The sequence below is a fragment of the Protopterus annectens genome, chromosome 11.part0 (assembly GCF_019279795.1).
Source record: "Protopterus annectens isolate FY-2018-M chromosome 11.part0, PAN1.0, whole genome shotgun sequence".
NCBI lineage: Eukaryota > Metazoa > Chordata > Ceratodontiformes > Protopteridae > Protopterus > Protopterus annectens.
Genome location: NC_056745.1, coordinates 1444493302 through 1444505528, shown reverse-complemented (window position 1 = coordinate 1444505528; position 12227 = coordinate 1444493302). Strand labels below are relative to the sequence as shown.

Below are 12227 nucleotides of genomic sequence, written 5' to 3'. Positions count from 1 at the left end.
CAGGAGAAAACCCTGCTTTACACTAGATTCTTGGATTATATTTTTATCATCCTACAGGGGGAGAGGGAAGTGGCTGAGACACTGTTAGATAGTTTTAATACCTCCACCAGTTTTTTTTAAATTTACATTCAATTTTTCTAAGGAGAGAATCTCTTACTTAGATGTGGAGTTATTTAAGGATATCCCTCTAGGCTGTTTTACTGCCAGAATTCATTGTAAAGTAACTTTTTCTAACAGTTATTTACATTTTGAGAGCAGTCACCCCTCCCATCAGAAGAGGTCGATAGTAAAGGGGCAGTTGGTGAGGGTGGCGAGGATGGTGTCTAAGTTCAGCGACTTCCTTGAAGAATGTGAGTTTATTCGTGGCCTTTTTTTGAACAGGGTATACTCGGACCAGCTCATATCAGAATTGGTCAAGGAAGTTTGCGGTAAAAGGAAGAATGGGTTCTACGTACCAATTTTGGGCAATAATGTAGCACCCCAGAACCCCGAGATATCCCATATGCAAGCCCATGTGAATTACCTTTACAGTTTTATTACAACTTTCAGTGTTGATGCAGGGGATATTTCCTCCATCATAAAGAAAAATTGGAGTATTTTACGATTAGACATGCAAGGTAACTCACAGTTTGAGATCACACCCAAGGTGGTGTTTAGGAGGGGGTTGAATCTGAAGAGTATTCTACAGATGAAATCGAACCATGCCCCGGTTAGGGGGATGTACAAATGCAATATGTGTAAATACTGTAGGTTTATTAAAGCAGGGACCTTTTTTAGTATTGGGGAGACCAAATACCCCATCAGGGGTAGATTTAACTGTGCCAGTTCACATGTGGTATATTTGGCAAGGTGCTCTTCATGCCCGGTGTTTTATATAGGAAAAACTGACAGGAAACTTCAGGAACGCCTTTATGAACACCTTTATGCCATCAAAAAAGAGAAGATGGAGAATGCGCTTGCCAGGCATGTTAAGGAATACCCGAGTCATGAATTTACTTTTTCAGTCATTGATCAGATAGTTCCTTCCAATAGGGGGGGTCCAGATACGTTACTTTTAGAACAAAAGGAATTAATTTGGCAGCTAAAACTAGAAGCTTATCATTATCCAGGCTTAAATGGAATGTTATCCTTTTCTTGTATTTTAAAATTAAGAAGTTTGGTTAGGTAATTTTATTGTATTTATTTTTGTAGATTGCATCCATTTTAATTTCTTCATCTATTTTTTATCTATTTCATCATGGCTTACAAAAGTATGGATATTCCTTTTACTGCTTGTTCAGTAAGGTTGAGTCCTCAGGGAAGGGTTTGAGCAGGTGTTGTGAATGTATTGGCTTAATTGCTAAGTAGTCATGTGATTTATGAGCTTTTTATTAAGGTGTAAGCTGGAATGTGTTGTTTGTTTTTCTGATGAAGTTGGTGTGGGACACTGACAAAAATCCTATTATTGTTGAGCTTAAAATAAAATTTTAACTTGCAGTTTATCAGCATCACTGTGTCTGGAATTGGTGCATCTGCTGAGGTTTATCGTCTTGCCGGCTTCCTTTTTCAAGTTTGGTTTGTTTTGCGGCATTTCAGTTTTTTTTATATTAAAAAATAGAAAACTGTAACTTGTAAGGTGATAGATTCACATACAGGGTTTGTAAGTGAATTATCATTATATATAATGCATTCTGTACTGTGACGGTTTTCAAAACACTGGTGTGAAAATATTACTGTGTGCTTTATATATCATTACCATGTTAATTACAGTCATTATAAAATATCTCCTAGTATAATACAGAAAATTAAAAGCAGGAGCTGCCAACAAGCATTGTCATGTGTCTTGGGCTTGATTGTATTAATTGCCAGTAACATACTGTGCATTTCTGAGCAAATTAATTAATCAAATTTGTTCTCAAATGAGTTTCCCTATATTCTATCAAGATGTCTATGAAAAGGCCATAGTTAATTGATTTCTCTCCATTGAGAAGTGTTATTCATAAAACATGTAAAACAAATTGTTTGTTTGTGTCTTTCGGCTTTTCCCAGTTAGGGGTCACCACAGCGGAACTCCGGTCCGCTAATGATTGGCAGTAGAGTTTTACATGCTGGCTTGCCGGGCCTAATGCACAACCTTCAACGAAGGAATGCCCATTCACGCATGTCGCCACACAGAAGACGCTCTAACTGAGAATTGAATGGGCAACGTTTAACTGTGAGGCGACAACGCTACCGCAGCACCACCACCGCAAAACATATAAAACAAATAAAATTCCTTTTTGCAGGTGGCAAGCCCATGTGGAGGGCCTGGTATTCACCACCTCCTAATTGTATATACCAACCCCATAGTTGCACTACAGTGGGAAAAGTGAAAATCTAACACTGGAGTGCACTGCTGGCCTGCACAATACTAGTCACAGTGATCTAACAAGCCCCAATAAAACAAAATAAAACAAAACCCACTCGCATGCAAAAGCTGCAGTGAAGTACAGAAATATCATTCCAGTTCCAAGCACACCCTTAGGGCACTTGCTGAATTTGCACATAAAAAATAAAACTAAACTCAAGTTAGAGAATGAAAAAAAAAATCATTACCGTGATTTAGTGCATTGTGTACTTTATATTCATATATGCATTTGAGCTTGAAAAAACAGATAAGGAAATGGAAAGGTGACCTAGCTATGAAAAACAAAGGGCTGTGGTTTGTTTGGAACGTCAGATGTCGATGCAGAATGATGATGTAGTTACCGAACGAATTACAGCATGGAAGGAAGTGAAAAGATAGAGAGACACTGACACTGAATATGCCTCAAACACTGGCACCAAGCATATAATCAATTTCTCACTGTTTGATCCTAAACTCAGCCATTTCAGCAATACAGCCCTGATGGCACAAATACTTTGGTCCTGACTGTGTTGTTGGTGTACCAAGTAAACAAACAGTCTGCCTATGAACAGCACGAGCAGGCTGAGGTTGGAGGAATATGATATAGCAACTCTGTCCCAGATGTCTTGCATTTGGAGGACAGTGATGGTAGACATCCTGGCAGTTTAAGTGCAGAAGATGACCTCCATGGTATTTGTTGCAGCATTTGAGAGGAATAAAGAGAGGCAAAACTGAACTATCCTTCCAGTAGTTATCAGCTATAAATGATGCTTTTCAAAGGGTCACTTTTGTTGATCATTGTGCACTATAGTGACTCTAGAATAGAGGTAAGAGACTTTGAGAAATTTAAATGGTGTCAGAATTAGCAGACATAAGGAATGCTAAGGAGAGTTAGGTTGCAATTAAACACACACACACACACACACACACACACACACACACACACACACACACACATGTATACATCTCAACGTGTAATAAAGAAAGCTTATCTGGAACGGAATGTGAATATTTTTATTTAAACACATCAGTGCACATCCCAAACACATTTATTGACATTAACATCCTATATTCACCCCAAATTCCAAAACCTATCGGAATCCTTACTCTAAAACCTGATCTCAGCTGTGGTTAAGATAAAGAAAAAACAAAAGTGAAAATATATGGGCTGAATGCACTAAAAATGAACAGTAACCCCAAAAACTACTTCCAATTAAATCAGCCACCTAGAATATGAATCTAATCTTAACTGCAACTAAGAAAACATGTAAATCAGATCCACAACTAATCAGTCATAAAATGTCATGATTGAGAAATCACACCTGACACTAAGCATAACTAAACTATAACTCTAACAAAACATAATATGTCCCTGTACTAAAATAACACAAAAACCTTAGCTGATACTTTAAAAATATGTTTAAAAAAATCACATATCCCAGTGAAATAATGAGGAAATACTAAATAATAAACTAAAAGAAGAAAGCATAGGAAAACATGGATAAATTGAAAATATGGGGCAATAGTTTGGGTTATACATGAAATATCTTTTACAATAAGATTTGCACATGTGATTTTGTGGCAGATTCCCTAAACATTCCATATAAAATATTTCATGTATCACATTTCAGATCAACACACACACACACACACACACACACACACACACACACACACACACACACACACACACACACACACACACACACACACACAATGATGATAACAACCACTGATACCTCCAATCCAGTGACTGTATGTAGTGAAGGGCTGCAGTTAGACTCACAAATATGCTGTGTGCTTGTACCACAGAGTGCAGCATGAATAATACAGAGGGTTATGATCAGGTCTCTGATCGTAGCCATGTTATTATGTGTTTGTGACATGGATACCAAGAAATTCACCTCCACAGAGAAGCTCGAGAGGTGAGTCTTGGCATCCATGTTGAGAACACATAATAACTGTTCAACCAAGAGGCAGATGCCCGTGGAACCCTCGCACGGCCAAACAGTCAAAATGAACAACCAAAAAAAAAAAAAAAACGCCAGCGAGCGTGAGCAAAGTTCACATCCAAAAAATCATTTATTGATGTAGGGATGAAAAATCCCCCTACACATAATCAAACCGGTTTCGGCTCCTAGGAGCCTTCTTCAGTGAAATACAAAAGTATAAATGAAAAATCAGAGTATCAGAATACATCCATATAAATACAAAATGAACTGTGCATTACAACCAACCACAACACAGCATTAATAGTTATTACAATTGGTCATTCAGGCCAGGTGAAAACAAAGCTCCAAGTTTTATAATCCATTTTCTTTCCTTGGAGCTAAGTAATTCCAGCCAATACTGTTTGTTTTGGCATCTCCCCTTAATACAATCAATAGTAACAAATTTGAGTGTTGGGAGGGTGGCCAAATGGTCAAGGTGTTTGCCTTACACACACAAGGTGCAGGGTTTGAGTCTCATAAAGGATAATTGGCTAAGTTTAAAATGTCTCACAAGGGCAATTAGTTTAGTACCAATCTATGAACCTATACTATCTAGGGGTTGGGAGGGTGGCTTAATAGCTAAGGTGTTTGCCTTACAAACACAAGGTTCAGGGTTTGAGTCTCACAAGAGATAATTGGCTAGGCTTAAATGGCTCGCAAGGGCAGTTAGCTTAGTACTGAACTATGAACCTATAAAAAGGCTGAGGCATGTTTTAAACAATGTTTATATAATGCATTACTGGTTCGTTTATTTTTAATGTCACTCAAATGCTCACAAATTCTAAGGCGGAAGGGCCTAGGAGCCGAAACCGGTTTGATTATGTGTAGGGGGATTTTTCATCCCTACATCAATAAATGATTTTTTGGATGTGAACTTTGCTCACGCTCGCTGGCGTTTTTTTTTTTTTTTTGGTTGTAACACATAATAACTGGTCATGATCAGTGAGACCTGAGCATAACTCTTTGTAGTGCGCAGAATCTTATCTACTCTCTGTAATACCTGTTACAAAAGAAAAAAATCAGAGTGTTTTACTGGCTTTGAAAGCCAGTAAAGCACTTAGCTAGTGTTGTGTATACGCAGCAAGTAATATCACTGGAAAATGTCAGGGGCAGTTTTTAAATAAGGCACTAATTTAAATTATTGGCATACATTGTCATACATACAATTATTGACAGAAAATATGAGGCATCAGAAATAGTTGAGAAGAGGTAATGCCTTGTGAGACCCATCACTTGACTGTAACAGTTCTTAGAGGGTATGTAACAGTTGTTATGGTCAGGTCTTGTTTTACAGAAACAAATTACAGGTTTGTTTTTTTTTCAGACTTTTGAAGCACAATCATGGCACTCCAAGTCTGTATTACTCCTCATGTCTTATGTGCTATTTGAAATTGTATAGTGAATCTCAATTCTTTATATCTGTAAGTTTTATGACAACTCTGTACTACTCCTAATGATACATGTGCTATTTGAAATTGTTTAAATGATTCTTAATTTTTGTTTATCTATCATTAATAAGCTATTTTAACCTAGATTGTTTGGAGCTTTTCTCTCCAGGACTCCATTGAAAACTGGTTCATTTTGGCCCAATGGACTATCCTGGTAAACCAACTGCAAATAAAATAATAAATAAAATAAATAAATAAGAAATGTTGTGGTATTCTAGATGTAACATGGCACTCTAGTAGTAATTGATAGGTATTCTTCATTGGGCTTTGCCATTTTGGTGCAGCTGGTCTCTGCTGTGACGCACATGAGGGACAATGCAGTAGTGTGGAAGTGATTATGATCAGTAGCAATGCATAATGCAAAGCCACAACAGCAAAGCAAATGCTCCCTCCTGTACCACTTCTCATCAAAATTAAATAAACGTAAGTAGGGCACAGAAGGAAGACCAGAGAACAGCTGCAGCCACACCACCAACCTTTATGCTAAACTGGAACACTTGTATGTCTGCCTACCACTGCATGGTCCTACTTTTTATGAATCAACAATAAGCATGTTTTGCAAACTAAAATGCTTATTTGCATTCTGCTTTAGTATAGTAGCATGGTGTGCAAATAAGCAGAACACTACTATAGTGATTTGCATTGTGTAGGGCAGTTATATCACTTTCAGTAACTGCTCTGTTATATTCATGGTATTGCTGCACTTTCATGAATTAGACCAGTGTTAATTCATGTTCAAAACAAATAGGTGGAGAGCAAGCATTCTGTGCAAGTAAAAGTATTTTAGCTTTATGAGTTTTAATTCTGAAGGGAAAATTATAAAGGAATTGCAATTGCAATTTCTCTTAATAACATCTGCATTCAGAATGAAAACAAAATACAAAGTGCAAAATAAAAAAGTGCATGTGAACACAGAAGTATGAATCAGTCTTGATTTGGATTGTCCAGTATGTAAGCAAGATGGCGGTGCATTATGGTACTGGTGCTGACTCCTGGCAGCTGAACAGCATCAAACACTCATGGACATGCTCCCAAAAACTGGTATGTGCATACTGGTAGAAAACATACTCATACATCACATAGGTTCCAAGATTAGTACAAGGCTAAATGCCCTTGGGGTAGCCAATTACCCCATGAGGGAAATAAACCCTGTACCTTGTGTCTGTAAAGTTAACACCTAAACCAGTATGCCAACCTCCCACCATTAAAATATCTGCACGCTGGTTTCAAACCCTAAACCATCTTTCCTGCTTCTTTAAACGCATTGCATTCACACTGTGTGCTACATCATAGAATAGGGAATGAAACCCCATGATGAAGATGTCAAAAGTAAAATGTATACTCCTTTTGAAAAACATTTTTTATTAACTTTTCAAAATACAGACATAACAGACATGAATTCATTCTGTTAAGACGAGCACCACTGGTGCTTTATATAAAATTTGGATTCATAAACCAAGGTAGTTTATGTATAACACTATGAGTCAATTGAAAAGTAAAAAGTAAAATATATACTGCAAAATACGAGATGATGCTTGTTACATACTTCAGTTAATATGTAATTAGAAGTACAGGGAAATACCAAGACATTCATTAGTGTTATTAAAGCTCTTAGGAGTGCACTGAAAAATCTGATATATTCTAGTAAAGCTGTGATATTTTATGGAGTTACAGACTTTCATTTTCCTGGCAAGAACACTGCAGAATTTTGGATCATAAATGTACAGTAGCTGAAAATATATTATGTATCATATGTCAAATCTCTATCGAGAATAAGACATTCTACTTCTGAAATGAGTGAATAAACTAATAAAATCTATCCCTGTTAATGTACTTCTCTCTGTTAGGATGTCCTCTGACATGCATATACATTTTGTTTATTAAGTACTACTTTTTCAGCTGTCAAACATGAGCAATGTAACATCAGCAACAGATAAAAAACTACATGGCTCCTTTTATTATTTCTAAATACAGATGCATTTCATTTTCACTACATTTTTTTATGAAGACTCCAGCTTAAGTTGCTTTCGTCATATGTATATATATATATATATATATATATATATATATATATATATATATATATATATTCTTATTAGCATGTCACTTGCTATTTCTCTTCCACTGGCATCCAGTGTCTGTAGTCCTTGTAAGTCCAAAAGATATAATGCCAAAATATTATATCTACATCATTGCCTCTTCACCAGTTCATAAAACATTTCATAATATTTTCAGCAAAAAAAAAAATTTAACTTAAAAGATATTCTGAAAAATACTGTGATATAAATACACTGAAAAGTGGTAATCTAACATATATCATAACATTCCATTTAGGAAGAAAATTGTATAAAACATTAGAATAAAAGTAAGTGGTACAGACATACTAATGGGATAAAGGTGATACTGTAACTAACATCAAAGTCTGAAATAAGAAGCATTAATACTGATAGCTTCCTAGCTACAGATAATTTATTATTTTCCAGATAAGCCCACCCTGAAGGGTATTCATACACTTAGAATATGGGCACAGCAGTAGGACAGTATTAGGCAAAATTACTACTACTGTAAATTTTTTAATAAGTTAAGTTTTACTTTTTTATGGATCCATGTAGACAGTTTGATATGGCACTGGTAACTGCTATAAAATCAAGAAAAGATTCTGGATTTGTTTCTCTAACCACCAATAATGTTTCTCAATGTCAAACAGTGCCAAAAATTCAAATAGCTGGAAACTTTCCAGATAGCAGATTTCTTTAAATAACACTTCTCTGAAGTCCAAGCCAACACAAAGGGACTCTGGCTGGCAAAGTTTGTAGACGATTACAAGTTGGGAGCTATTATTAACTCCCCAAGTGATGTTGACATCCTACAGAAAGGCCTCAATGAGACTAATGACTGGTGTCAGAACCATGGCCTTAAGCTCAATGACAAAAAATGTGTTGTCACCTCCCTTGGGAAAAACCCAGTTCCCTTGCATTACCACACTGATGGCAGTCCACTGAACACAGAAGGCATCATAAGAGCTCTGGGAACACATGTTGACAGCAACCTCTCTTTTGACCACCACGTTGCCACTGTGGTCAGAAAGTCCTTCTATGGGGCACATCTCATTACTAAGGGTTTTGCATCCAGGAAGAAACAGGTCATTGTCTCCCTCTACTCTTCCCTCATTAGGCCAATCATCGAGTACAATGCCCCATTTGGCATGTGCCTCACTAGACACCTGCAACAACTGGAGAGGTTACAAAAGTACCTCACAAAGAGGACCCTAGGCCTTAAACACTTGTCCTATATGGACAGACTCAAAAAACTCCAACTATTCTCTGTGTCATATTGCCTACTTAGAGGTGATTTCAGCTTGATTTACAAAGTCATGTCTAACCCAGCTCTGTTAGAAATGCTACATCTAAAGAAATCCCAATTCCTCCACACCACATGCTCCAGAGACCTCAACCTCATTACCACAATCAACAGAAAATGTTGGAGGGACAGGTTCATAACCCAGAGACTGCCCATGCTATGGAACAGACTTCCCATGCATGTCAAGCGGAGCACCTTACTGGCCCTCTCTTCAAGACAAATCTTGATGAGTGGATGGGAAATACAAAATTCACCCCAGGGATCACTCCAGTGGCTCTACTCAACAGAGGCACTGGGAACTAAGTCGTGTGGCACGATGCCAGGGTAATCCTATAGGCTAGGCTTGTAAAGGTTCCAGGGCCATTAGCCTTGTACACACCTATGAACCTATGAACTTATGAAAGTAGATATTCTGCCTCTCTAAAACCATTAAGCATAAAATGGACAATTTGCCAGCAGGTCAAGAAAAACTCAGTGAAGCTGAACTCCCCAGTCAATTTTTCTCAATAAGGAATCGCTGCCAGTGTGGATTTTATATGCCAACAGTGATTCCTTTCTTTTGGGAGATCCCCCTCCCTTCATGTTTGCTTTACTGTGGTGGTGGCATATATAAGTTCAAGAGTGTGGGGGTGCAGAGAGGGTTTGAGCCCTTGAAAAAATTATGTATGTCTTGATTTTCACCCAGACATGGTTGCAACTGGTTGTTTTTGTGTGCTTGTAATTTTATGCAGATGTGACTCGATGAGTCATACTGGAAGCAGGCATTTCTAAGAGTGATTGTTATAGAAGTATTTAAAAACTATAAATACTGATCATGGCTAAGAAATGTTACCTTTATTCCAACTGATGAGGGCATAGTCTGTAACACAGCATACATAGTAGTAGCCACAGACAGGTTAGACATCAGAATATAGAAAGTATCTTCTAGAATGGTCTCCTCTATGCTTTGGTCCCTGGAATCTATATCCTTAACATCTCGGAAGTCATATTCCCCATGAATCTGCAACAAGAAATAGAAAGAACAGTGTAGGCCCCCACATTCAACCAAAAAAAAAAATCAGCCCCAAAGTAATGATGAGACTAATCTTATTATAACATTTCATTAAACAGTGTAACTGAACACGTACTTGATATGCAATAATTAGATAATGATCAGAAATGAGGTCACTGCATTCGTTTAACATAATAGGAAATCTCGCTCGGAAAATACAGTTTTGCTCTGAAGCGTTAAATAGTGGTCAATAAACTACAATAATGGTTTAATGCAAAAATTGACAGGAGTGTCAAATATTACTGCACTGAATCAGGACGTGAGGCTAACACTATTAAACTCCCTGAATTCAAAGCTTTTGCTGACCTCTGCTGGACTTTTTGGAATACTTCTACATGTAGAAATAACAAGCAACATATAAAACAGATATTATAAATCATGTTGTAAATGTAAACCACTTACCTAAAACTTGATTCGCGATGTCTAAGAAGACAAATGTAATTGTTAAAATTTGTGGAGCACAGTATCATGTAGTATTGTCGACAACATACCTCTCAACTGTCCAGATTTTCACAGAATGCCCAGATATTTGGCACATGTTTTTGCTCTGTTCCTCATAAAAATTATATATATATATATATATATATATATACATATATGGGTTCCATTCTGTTGGTGGAAGTTTCAGTAGTTCGAAGATCACTTGACCACTTGTTCGAAGTACTGAAACTTTGAAAACCGAGTACAGAGATCAAAATATAGCATGTAATGGGAATATTCCCTTTTCCACGCTGTACTGCGATCTCGGAGTTGGTATATTTCAGTAAGGGGGTGCAAAAGATTTTTTTTATGTTTTTTTTTTTTTTTTTTAGTCAGCCAATCCAGCAACTAGACTTCAGCGAAAGTGCACTTTTATTGAAATGCACTTTCGCTGAAGTGGGCATTTACTTTTCTTTTTCGAAGTACTGAAATTTTGATGAAGAAAAGTAGATACACACACACACACACACACACATATATATATATATATATATATATATATATAGGATCTATATCACATCATCAAACTTTTAATAGTCCGAATCACTAAATATCGAACTCAAATGATCAAACTATTAAAAGTTCAAAATGATGTCAATGGCAGTTTCAATGGGGAAAAAACATAAAGGGTGGAAGCAGGGAGGCAAGCTCCCCCTGCACCCCCCCATGTGCAGGGCTGCACCCCCCCCACATCCCCCGCTACTTAAATATACCAACTATGAGATCACGCTACAGTGTAGGAAATGGAAATCTTCCATTTCCGCACTGTATTGCACTGACGTGCGATCTCGGAGTTGGTATATTTAAGTAGCAGGGGGTGTGGGGGATGCAGGGGGCTTGCCCCCCTGCATAGAGCAGAGCAGTTTTTTTTTTTTGTTTGTTTTTTTTAGGCTTCACATGTTTTTTATTTTTGAATTTCAAAGTATTACAGTTCGATCATTAAAGTTCGAACTTGTAATACTTTGATAATATGATATAGACCCATATATATATATATATATATATATATATATATATATATATATATATATAGAGAGAGAGATATATATATATATATATATATATATATATATATATATATATATCCCTTTTGGGTGGCCACAGTGGTGCAGCGGTTAGCATTGCCGCCTCACAACAAGAGGTTCTCCAGTTCAATTCTCGGCTGGGGTGCCTTCTGTGTGGAGTCTGCATGTCCTCCCTGTGATCGTGTGGGTTTCTTCCAGGTGCTCTGGTTTCCTCCCAAAGACATGCTGTAGGTGGATTGGACACTCTAAATTGGCCCTAGGTGTGAGTGCATGCATGTGTGTGCCTTCTGTGGAAGGTTGGGCACTGGGCTGGCAACTCAACACCGTAAAACTCCACTGCCAATCATGAGTGGACAGGTGATCCACTGTGGTGACTCCTAACCGGAAAAAGCCGAAAGAAGAAGAAGTTATATATCCCCTTCAGAAGCTCAAAGTTTAAAAAATTCAAACTTCAAAAGGACAAGACCATAAGATCAAAGTTTTGGAACTTCGAACATTTTGAATGGG

At 37.3% G+C, this 12227-nt stretch overlaps 1 protein-coding gene across 1 annotated transcript in view; it reads right to left on the bottom strand.

Annotated features, from left to right (window-relative positions):
* The window catches only part of CPED1 (cadherin like and PC-esterase domain containing 1), a 2422552-nt gene that overhangs the window by 1699554 nt on the left and 710771 nt on the right, over nucleotides 1–12227 (bottom strand). Inside the window, exon 9 of the mRNA XM_044087326.1 lies at nucleotides 9997–10164. Coding sequence (XP_043943261.1) covers nucleotides 9997–10164 — 168 coding nt within the window. The remainder of the gene's footprint in view (nucleotides 1–9996; nucleotides 10165–12227) is intronic.